Below are 11,193 nucleotides of genomic sequence, written 5' to 3' on the forward strand. Positions count from 1 at the left end.
AAAAAAAAAAGAAAAAAACAAAAAAAAAATCGATTCTGAGATTTCCAGTTTTGACTACAAGATTAAAAAAAAAAACAAAAAAAAAAAACCAATCACTAATAATTAATTTCAAATTTCACACGAGGCTTCGTTTTTAAAAAAAAAAAGTGGTTCGGCGGCGGGAAGTACGCACACGTTCTTAAACCCTAAAGCTTATCCTAATTAACTCAACCGACGTCTTCGCCCGAACCATGAAGAGGGCGGAGCTTCGGCTGCTTTTATTCCTGAGGTAGAGCTTCCGCGCCTGAAGTCCAGCCCTTCGATAACCTCGCAATGGACGGGGCGAAGCTCGGACGTAGCCTCGACGCGCTCGTCCTTCGCGAAGGAAACGCGTTAGCTTATCTTTATAACACTTTGACTTGAGGGAGGACCGCCCGGTGGCGAAGATTAGCCTTTCACGTTCCCTTTGTTGCCGTTGCTACATTCATTCGTCAAAACTGCGACTCGTTGCTCCACCAACTTTAATTCAGTTCGCGGAGAATTTCTTTAAAATCGGAGAACGTAATCGATCGACTAGTAAAAAGCCCGCGGCGCCACTTTTTATATAAACCTCTATACGTGAAGTTATAGTTTGAGTTGACCTTTAAATCCCTCCCCCGATTCGTTTTGACGTAACAGAAGCGCTTCGGCGCGTCCTAACACTGATTCAACTGAGCGAACTTCGCTCCTTGTTCGTTTCCCGGGATTAAACCCAGACTGGAGTTAAAGGAGCGATGAGAGTCAAACAAAAGCGATGAAAATAAAAAAGTTTCAGTGGAACGTGGAGAACGTTGGGAAACAAAAAGGGAGCTTTTCTATGGCCGTGAGCGCTCCCGATCCAAGAAATAAAAAAAATACATCTGTTTGGTTTGACGGTTTCCCGTTCAGACTGCAGAGGATTGGTAATTGTTCTGTTTGCAGCTCCGCGTCGAGGAGAAATTCAGATTTTCCGTGTGTGGAACAGGGGTTTGGCAAAGTTAGACGAGTTTACCAGATCAGCAGGGGGAGCCGAAGATGTGTCAAAATAAAAGAAGCCAAGAAGCCGGAGTCGTTTGGGGTAAAGTTCAGGAGCTCCTCCTGAAAATAAAAAACCTAAAAGTGATGGCAGCGTGCTCACATGGACTCGAACTCGTCGATGCGCTGCTTCGTGTTGCCCTGCCGGATCTGCCGCAGCGTTTTGTACTTGTCTCGGCCCGCCTTTACGTTCTCGGCGTGCAGCACGTCGTTCTGCGTCTTCTTGGTTTCGTCTCTGGCCTCGGCCAGCTCCGAGCTCAACGTCTGGGTGCAGAGAAGACGGGAAGACAGGAAGTTCAGGAGGAGGAACATGAAACGAGTAAAAGACGAAAGAGGGGAAAACTGAAGCACGAACGTCAGGACAGAAAGCTCGACGGTCCGAAGAGTCGCTGCATCTTTTTCTTCGGCAAAATTTATTTTAAGCAAAAGCAAATTGAACAAATCAGAACCGCTGGTCCATGAACGCATCGTATGAACCAACGCCTGTTCTCTGTTCACATTATTTATATCGGTGAGGTGCAAAACGCAACAAGTTGGAGTTTGTCCTTTAACGACAAACTAATTCTGCTTTAGTCGGGTTTTCTTTCATCAAGTGGAAAATATTTATTCAATCCAACCAGAAATAATCTGGATTATCGTTCATGAAGCGTTCACTCTGTTCCGATCAAGTTTTCTTCCGTACGACTCGTCCAACAGTTTTCAGCCATTTCATCAAATCATGCATCAAAACGTTCAGCTCTTCCACGACAATCCTGATGTGACTTCTGGTATTGGTGCAACTTCAGCTTTTTGGAATATTTTAGCCTTTTCTGTCATTTTTTCCTCGTAGAAAATGAATTGAGCTCATTTTACATCCTTCAAATCTTTAGCTCCGTTTACAACCTTTTACTTCAGCTTCTTTCAGCTACCTGCCGCACATTTAAACTGTTTTTCTGCTACTTTCAGTCGTTTTCAGATTCGTTCGGCTAACTAGAACATTTTTGTGCTTCCTTTAACTTCTTTCTGCTTCTTTCAGCTTACTTCTGCAGGTTTCAGCTCCTTCTGCTATTTCAGCTACTATTTAGCTATTTTTATGCTAATTTAATCTTTTTCATGTAATTCCACATTTTTTTGTACTTATTTCAGCTTAATTCAGCAAAAATGAGCTCTCTCCACTTCCTTCTGTTAATTCAAGCTGCTTTCTGATGTTTTAGCTTTTTTGTTTTTTGGCTAATTTCAGCTTTTTTCAGGTAATTGTCATCTTGTTGTGCTCATTTCTGCTTCTTTCAGCAAACACATTGTTTCTGCTTTCTTCTGCTAACTTAAGCTTGTTTTACTTTTTCAGGTACCGTTTTAGCATTTTTTTTTAGCTAATTTCAGCTGTTTTAAGTTTTTCATGGTAATTTTTACTACTTTTGACCTAATTAACTTCGTTATGGTAATTTCAGTTTGTTTTGCCCCTTTAAGCTTTTTCTGTTATTTCAGCGACTATTTAGCTGTTTATGCTAATTTTAGCCTTTACAGCTAATTCCACTTTTTTTTTTTTTGCCATTTTCAGCTTTTTCCACTTCCTTATGGTAAATTCAAAAACGTTCAAGACAAGAACACCTAGTTTAAGCTTCTTTCTGAATTTTCAGCCTTTTTTGTGCTAATTTATTCGTATTTAAACAGAATTCAGCAAATATGTGTTCTTTCGGCTTTCTTCTGCTAACTTAGGCTTGTTCTTCCATTTCAGCCGTTTTCAGATTCTTTCGGTTAACCAGAACATTTTTGTGCTTCTAACATCTTTCTGCTCTTTTCAGCTTATTTCTGCAAGTTCCAGCTTTTTCTGTTATTTAAGCTACTTTTTAGCTAATTTAATATTTTCCATGTAATTCCACATTTTTTGCACTCATTTCACCTTTTTTTTTTTTTTAGCTAATTTCCTAATTTTTGTGCTTATTTCTGCTTATTTAAACCTAATTCATCAAATATGTGTTCTTTCGGCTTTCTACTGCTAACTTAGGCTTGTTCTTCCATTTCAGCACGTTTTTAGCTAATTTCAGCTGTTTTTCAGCAAGTTCTTCTGCAATAAGAATTCACACTGTATTTCCTGTGAAAATGCAATTCCTCTAAGTTTTGTTTACTTTCAAAATCCGCGCACCGACTTTAGCTCCGTTTCACCCCAGACGTGTCGTACCTGCAGCTGCTGCTTCACCCTCTCGTTCTTCTGAGCCTCGGTGACGCGCTCCTCCTCGCTGCGGAGGTCCACCTGGCTGACGCCCTCGTTCGAAAGCTCGGCACTGGCCTCCGCGTGGTTCTCGTCCTGCTCGTCGTGCTCGGCCTGGCCCCCCGGAGGAGCCGGCACCGCTGTCATGGCGGTCTTCAGCTCCTCCTTGGTCTTCTCCAGGTCTTCCTGAGCAGTCAGAGCCTGCCGGGGGGTGGGGGGGGGACATCATGCATAGTCAGACAGACGCAGCTTCTACTACCAACACAAACATAAAGTTGGGTCCAGTTCATCGTCATGTTCTCGCTCACAGAACCAGATGATGGACCCGCTGACCTCATGCTCTGTTCTCACCTGTGCACAATGGAGTGGGTCAAAAAGGCTCAAATCAGTTAAAACCACAACTGAGCGACTGACGAGCCTGATTCTGTCAGACATTAACAACCTGAGTTTAATCCTAATCTCCGATCGAAGCGGAAGATGTTTTCAGAGTGAATCTAAACGCGTCGGACACGTGCGGCGTCGTTTTCCCACTTCCTGTCTGCCGCCGCCTCGCTGTGCGTCAAAAAGGACGTCCCCGTGAACGCATCGGGCTTTCTGTTGGCAGTTTGGAAAATAAACTTGGCGGCCAGAAGCTGAAGCTGACGGCCCTTCTTCCATCTTGGAGGACGATCTGGGCCGTCGTGTTTCTGGGAAGTTGCTGCGTGAAAACAACCGGCGGGTTCGGATTTTAGTCGAGTCGCAACAAACCAACCCAGAAAGAGTTGCACGTGAATTTGTGATCACTTCCTGTCCACGAGAAGTTACGAGTGTGCACGTGGTCTGCGCTTCCAGTGCGTGCTGTTAATGACTCTCAGCTACTACCACACCAGACTTGAACTCGGCACCTGGAAATCCAGGCCGTCGCAGCCATCTTGAATTCAGGCGACTCCAGAAGTTCAGATTTACGTCCAGTGCTCGCTACTCGAGTTCAGTCAACATCTGTCCAGGTATTTTGCTAACAGACGCGATGAAGAACGGGGGGTACCTTGTGCTGCCACTCTGTGGCCTCCTCGTCCTTCTTCCTCTTGGCTTCTTCCAGAAGAGTGATCTTTGCCGTGAACTCAGCCAGCTCAGAAGCCTGGAATTAAAACGCACATCGTGTAAACGCTAACGCACACCAGAGTAACAACATCTGGCACATCAGACCGCGCCGCAGGTGTGAAATAAAAACCCACCAGTTGCTCCTGGGTCTTCTGCTGGTCTGCAGCCTGTCTGGCCAGCTCTGCCTTGGCCTCCTCGGCCGCTCGCCGGTCTCTCTCCAGCCTCTCGGCTTCCTCCCGGGCCTTCCTTCGCTCCTGCTCCAGCTCCAAGGCTCGGTGGGTCTGCTCCTCCAGCTCTGGTGGACACATTCACAGCATGAACTTTTCAGCACTTGCTCAATTCAACTTAACTGGGGACAACCTAGTAAGGCAGCACCCATTATTATCCACCTGACAAGGGTTTCTTAACTTTATACAACTTACTCTTCCGTCAACTTTAATGCAGCCCGAACTGCAACATGTACTCCCACAAATACATCAAAATGGCCGGCTCGGCGCTGTGATGTGTGCCATTACTTTTAATGGCGTTTCGAGTTACCATGGCGACATAATTTGCTAACAAAGACGTAAATTTTGTCAGATTCTGGTTACAAATCAAATATCCAAGATGGCCGCCAGAGCTAAAAAGGAAAAAATACTGTAAATCAGTCATTTTTAGAGGTATTAAGCTGAAATTTGGTGTGGTAGTAGCCGAGAGCAATGAGAAACTTTGACGGGGACTGCAAGGCTGCTGCCGATTTAAAAATTTGAGTACCATGTGTTCTTTCTCAGCTAACACTATACCAAGTTGGAGCGGACTAGCTCTAAAAATGCCTGAGTTATCGCATTTTTCCTTTTTAGCTAAGGCAGCCATCTTGGATTTTTGATTTTCACTCCGAGTCTATTAGGGACCATTCTCAGCTACCAATACGCCAAATTTCAGTTGAATAGCTCTAAAAATGGCCGAGTTATCGTATTTTTTCTATTTTAGCTAAGGCGGCCATCTTGGATATTTGATTTACATTAAGAATGAATAACAACTCGCTCTCAGCTGCAATCACAATAAATTTCAGCTCAATATCTCAAAGAACGACCGAGTTATAGTCAATTGTGTGTTTGCTGAGGTAGCTGTAGCAGCCATCTTGAATCAAAATGGCTCCAAACGTTAATCAGTTCTCCACATTTATCTGATGATTACTTTGTGAGTTTCAAACAAATCCAACAATTAGCTTCAGTTTTCTTCAGGGACCTCTACACTCTAGGTCATGTGACTTGACAGCAGCAGATAGTATGATTAATGTTCAGTCAGGGGTTTTATTTGGGGAAATATGGCGTCTTTGTTAGCAAAATGTGTCGCCATGGTAACTCAAAACGCCATTGAAAATAATAGCACACATCACAGTGCCGAGCCGGGTACACGCTGCGGTTCAGGGCCGTAATTAAAGTTGACGGAAAGTGTATCGGATATAAAGTTAAGAAACCGGTTTCCGAGGTGAATAATAATAATAGGTGATGCAGTCCCCAATAAATAATGAATTGGAAAAAATATATAATAATTCAAGATGGCCGCCAAAGCTACATTTAAATGGCTTTAACTCAGACATTTTTACACTTTCAGAGCTGAAATTGGGGTGGTTGTAGCCAAGAGCGTTCTACAAAACATACTGAATCTAAATCAAAAATCCAAGATGGCCGCCTTAGCTTAAAAGAAAAAAAAGTGACTATCACCACATCGTAGAAAGCCGAGGAGGTGCAGCAGGTGAAGGACGAGTAAACCGATGAGGAGCAAGACGCTCACCTCTCTGAGCTCTCGTCGTCTGCTCTTCAATCTGCCGAAGCCTCTCCATCAGCTCCTCTTTCTCGCGCTCTATCCTTTCCTTCTCCTTCTCCGCAAGCTCCCGCTTCTTCTTTTCATTCTCCAGCTGCGCTCTGAGAACATTTGCAGACAAATGTCCAGATGTCTGAGTGACCTACTGGTCTTCAGTAAAGACCACAAAGATTTAAGGACTTCAACTGGAACTAGAGACGTTGCATTTCCTGCGTAAATGCACGTGTGAATGCCTTTTGCTCAATGATTATCTTAAAACAGCCGAATAGTAGCTACAAAAGCATAAAAAAAGCTTAAATTAGCAGAAGGAAGCAGAAAGAGCAACAAGTTTGCCCAATTAGGCTGAAAGAATAAAAATGAGCGCAAAAAGTTGAAAAAAGCTGAAATTGGACAAAAACAGCTAAATAGTAGCTAAACCACGCAAAAAGAAGCTAAAGTTACTAAAAGGAAGTGGGTAGAGCATGATTTTGCAGAATGAGGCTGAAAAAAGTTGGATTGATAAAAAAAAAAAGTGGAATTAGCTGAAAAAACTGAAATTAGCATAAAACAGCTAAATAGTAGCTGAAATAGCAAAAAAGCTGAAATTAGCAGAAATAAGCACAAAGGAGCATAATCTGAAATATCTGAAACAATTTGAAATTTCAAAAATCTGAAATAAGCAGAAATAAGCACAATAAAGTTGAAATGACCTGAAAAAGACTGAAATTGGACAAAAACAGCTGAATAGTAGCTAAAACAAGCAGAAAAAAGCTTCAATTACCAGAAGGAAGTTGGTAGAGCATGATTTTGCTGAATTAGGCTGAAAAAAGGTGGATTGATTTTTTAAAAAGTGGAATTAGCTGAAAAAACTGAAATTAGCATAAAACAGCTAAATATTAGCTGAAATTGCAGAAATATCTGAATCTTCCAAAAAATTAGCTGAAAGGAGCATAACAAGCTCAAATTAGCTGAAATAAGTTAGAAGAAGTACAAAAATGTTGAAGTAAGCTGAATAAAGCTGAAAAGAGCACAAAACGGCTGAAAAAACAGCCGAAATTAGCTCAACTAGCTGATTTTTTTTATTTTCATTCAAAGTCTATTAGGGATCGTTATCATCTACCAATATGCCAAGTTTCATCTGAATAGGTCTAAAAATGGCAGAGTTATCCTGGTTTCTCTATAAAACAGCTGAATAGTAGCTAAAGAAATGCAGAAATAAGCTTTAATTTCCAAAAGGAAGTGGAGAAAGCTTAAGTGTGCCCACCAAGGCAGAAACAGGCAGAAATTAGCTCAATAAAGTTGAAATTATCTGTGAAAAGCTGGAATTTGCTAACAACAGCTAAATAGTAGCTAAAACAAGCAGAAAGAAGCTTCAATTACTAGTAGGATGTCGAAGGAACATGTTTTTGCTGAATTAGGCTGACAAAAGTTTAAATGATTTCAAAAAATGTGGAATAGCTGATAAAAATGAAATTAGCACGAAAACAGCTAAATGCTAGCTGAAGTAGCAGAAATAGCTGAAACATCCAGAAATAAGCTGAAAGGAGCAGAACAAGCATAAACTAGCATAAATAAGTTTGAAGAAGCACAAAAATGTTGATGTTAGCAGAATGAAGCTGAAAGGACCACAAAACAGCTGAAATTAGCCGAACTAGCTGAATTGTTTAAAATTTTGTGCAAGGAAGCTGAAAGAACCATAACCAGCTGTAAACGTGAAACTAGTAGTACCAGGTTATAAACGAATCAAAAGTTATGAAGGATGTAAAATGACCTCCGTTCATTTTCAATGAGAGCAAATACGCCAGAAAAGGCTAAATATCTCAAAAAGCTAAAGTTGCACCAATACCAAAAGTCATAGCAGACATGTCCTGAAACAGCTGAATGTTTTGATGTATGACTTGTTGAAATGGCACAAAAACTGTGGGAGTAGTTGGATGCTGAAAAAGTGAATCAGTATAGTGTTCACACAAATATAAACAGAAAAACAATAGTGTGATTGCCTTGATGGCATTCACACAAATATAAACAGAAAAACAATAGTGTGATTGCCTTGATGGCATTCACACAAATATAAACAGAAAAACAATAGTGTGATTGCCTTGATGGCATTCACAAAGCTCTAAATACTGAGGCGGTCCAATCTGAGATGATGAGTTCAAACAACAAGAGCGCCCTCCAGTGGTGAGGGTCCTACCACCACCTCTGTTTGTAAATATCATCTATCGCAGCATAACAAACTTCCTGAAGTACCTCTCCATCTGCTTGTGGTGCTTCTCTTCTCTGGCCTGAGCTTTCATCTGCTGCACCTCGATGGTGTCGGGCTTCCTCCTCCTCATGTACAGCTCGTGGTTACCCATGCACAGCGCCAAGATGCGCTTGTTGATGCGCAGCCGAGGGGCGTAAAACACAAAGTCCTGGGGAGTTTCAAACAAATCAACAGTGTGAAGCACCTACTGCGGCGATGTCGGCGGTAACGGGATGAACCACTCACGGGAGCTTTTTTGTCGATGGGTTTGATGACGAACTTCTTGTCGTTGAACGAGATGTTTCGAATCTCGCTCCAGGGAAAACCGATCTTCGGCGTCAGTCTGGAGGGAATGAAAATAAAATGCCCGTTTTCAAATTGTTGAGCAAGCAAGATGCTGTACTGACAATTCCCAAAACATAACAGTATTTTATTTGTATAAGTCGCAGTTTCTTTGCATAATTTACATGCCCTGCAACTTAAAGGCCGAAGCGACATATTTATGCATTTTTTCCATATTCATAAACCAATTTTTGGTTGAGATATGACCGTTTTCGTTCATTCTGACTGAAAAAACAAATTGAGCAGTACCACTTCCAGCCACTTGATGGCAGCAGAGTTGTAATAGCTGTATGGCATGCTGTTGTATCATGTAATAGGTCAACGTGGCTAAAATGACAAATTCAAAAAAGTTCAAGACAAAAACAACTGGACTTTATTTATTATACTTTGTTGTTTTCTTGAACTTTTTTGAGTTTACCATGTCCTGGATGACTGAGAATTTTCACCAGCTATTAATGACTCAATCGGCCTGCCATAGCACTCCCCACCTTCATTCTGCTCGCTGCTTGGAACCGTCAATCCAGCTGCACTGCCCCGGCAAAATGCAGCTAATTTGACCATTAAAGTGCATTTATTAAGCAAACGTTAGACTGAGACACACGTTTACTATAATTTTGAACAAACAAATAATTATTAAGTGTTAATCTTGTTGTTAAAGTCCCCCCCAGCCACCATTTGGCAGCCATTTCATTTTTGGCACACCGGCCCACATTTCCAGGTTGTCAGCGGTGACGCGTAATATTTGCGACTTATACGGCGAAGCGACATATTTGTTTTTTCCCCCCACTTTATTAGACGTATTTCGACTGATGCGTGCAACGTGCACGGCAGAAAATACGTTATACGGCGGCGGCCATCTTGGATTTTAACGTGGCAACCCTATTTTAGAAAGGAACCTTTCTTGCGTCTAAATGCAGCCTCACCAAAATAAAAGTCTGTGCCCTACGTTCTCAATAACGGACGGTGATTTCGCTTCCTACTCTGACGACATTTTTTCCCCCATTTGGGGTCAATCCATGCGCCGGCGCATGATAGTTGCGCCCGAGCAAACGGCGGCATTTCTATGAAAATAGTGTAAATAACTTTGTTTGCTAAGTTTGAACACGTTTATAGGTATTACTGTTTATAATTGCATTTTGAGATGTAAAAACAACTCGTTATGAATGTTTGTGGCTTTTACAATAAAAAAATTATAATTTTGCTTCACAGATTTGATGTTCTCTGTGTGTTTCAGGTTCATCGTGTTGATACAGTCTGGTAACGGACTCCTTTTTATTTTATTTTTAACTAAACTGTCAATGCCTACATTAGCCGACTAAATAAAATAAATAACGTGAATTTATGAGTTACTTTATTTTTTAAATAAAAAAACCTCATCTCGTCTGTAGTTATAGAAAACAACGTGAAGTTTCTGAGAGGTTCAGCTGGGACTGCTGCAACGTAAAGAATAAAGATAGATTCATCGTGAAATCATTTAAAAAGACAGTTTCTTACTTGTCCTCGTGCTCGTAAATGTTGAGACCAAGAGCGTCCACGCCGAGCCACAGCTGCGAGCCCTTCTTGTTTTTGATCTCGAAGTAGTTGACTCCATACATCTCCAGGTCTTGGGCGATCTTCAGGTACTCCATCATGGAGTCCTCTCTAAGAACAGGAGATGTGTTTATATATTTACAGGGAACGTGATCAGACACAAACTGAAAGCTGTTGTTTAAACTGGACACACACCTGAGCATCCCTTTGTGCTCTTCATGCCAGGTCTGTATCCGGTCTTCCCACTGCTCCTTCGTCAGCTTGTGCTGCTCCAGAACTCTGAACACAAACGCACAACACGACGTTCACCTGGAGGAATGTCAAACTGCTTCCTCAACAGGAAGTCATGGCGCGCTCCCACAGAGGCGCAATGACATTTTCATTTTCCTAATGTGCACGACTCAGCGGACCCCTGAGTGCCATCAGTCACGATGACCTGCAGCAGAGTCCTGGTGTGGTCCACCAGACCATGCCAGCTTTATTTATAAAGCACTTTAAAAAAACAGCAGCACCAAAGAGCTGCACAGTTACAGTCAATAAAACAAACCTTGGCACGACCAATTAAAGCTCTGAAAACAAACAAAAACTTTAAAATGAATCCTGAAATGTGCAGCAGCCTGTGTGGCGAGGCTATAACAGAGGAAACGTGCAAGAACTGAACTGAATTATAGAAGAGGAAGAACATAAAGAGGAAGAACATGAAGATTTTTTTGATTTTTCACAAAACTATTTACATAATAATTTAAGTACAAGAAAAGAAGAACAGGAACAACAAGAACAAGACGAAGAACAAAAAAAACAAGAACAAGAAAAAGAAGAACCAGACGAAGAAGAACAAGAAAAAGAACAAGAACAAGAAAAACATCAAGAAGAAAAAGAAGAGGAACAAAACCAACAAAAAGAACAAGAAAAACATCAAGAAAAAGAACAAGACGAACATGACTATTTTTGATTTTTCACAAAACTATTTACACAATAATTTAAGTAGAAG

At 41.5% G+C, this 11,193-nt stretch overlaps 1 protein-coding gene across 1 annotated transcript in view; it reads right to left on the reverse strand.

Annotated features, from left to right (window-relative positions):
* Positions 1-796: 796 nt before the first annotated feature.
* The window catches only part of LOC119428831 (radixin), a 31,080-nt gene continuing 20,683 nt past the window's right edge, over positions 797-11,193 (reverse strand). The window contains exons 7-15 of the mRNA XM_037696520.1: positions 10,398-10,481; positions 10,167-10,313; positions 8,577-8,673; positions 8,336-8,499; positions 6,077-6,207; positions 4,435-4,595; positions 4,245-4,337; positions 3,191-3,421; positions 797-1,296 (exon numbers count right to left, since the gene is read on the reverse strand). Of these exons, the coding sequence (XP_037552448.1) occupies positions 1,132-1,296; positions 3,191-3,421; positions 4,245-4,337; positions 4,435-4,595; positions 6,077-6,207; positions 8,336-8,499; positions 8,577-8,673; positions 10,167-10,313; positions 10,398-10,481 (1,273 nt within the window). The 3' untranslated portion in view covers positions 797-1,131. The remainder of the gene's footprint in view (positions 1,297-3,190; positions 3,422-4,244; positions 4,338-4,434; positions 4,596-6,076; positions 6,208-8,335; positions 8,500-8,576; positions 8,674-10,166; positions 10,314-10,397; positions 10,482-11,193) is intronic.

This window comes from Nematolebias whitei, chromosome 23 (assembly GCF_014905685.2).
Source record: "Nematolebias whitei isolate Nwh7 chromosome 23, NemWhi1, whole genome shotgun sequence".
In the NCBI taxonomy this organism is placed as follows: Eukaryota; Metazoa; Chordata; class Actinopteri; order Cyprinodontiformes; family Rivulidae; genus Nematolebias; species Nematolebias whitei.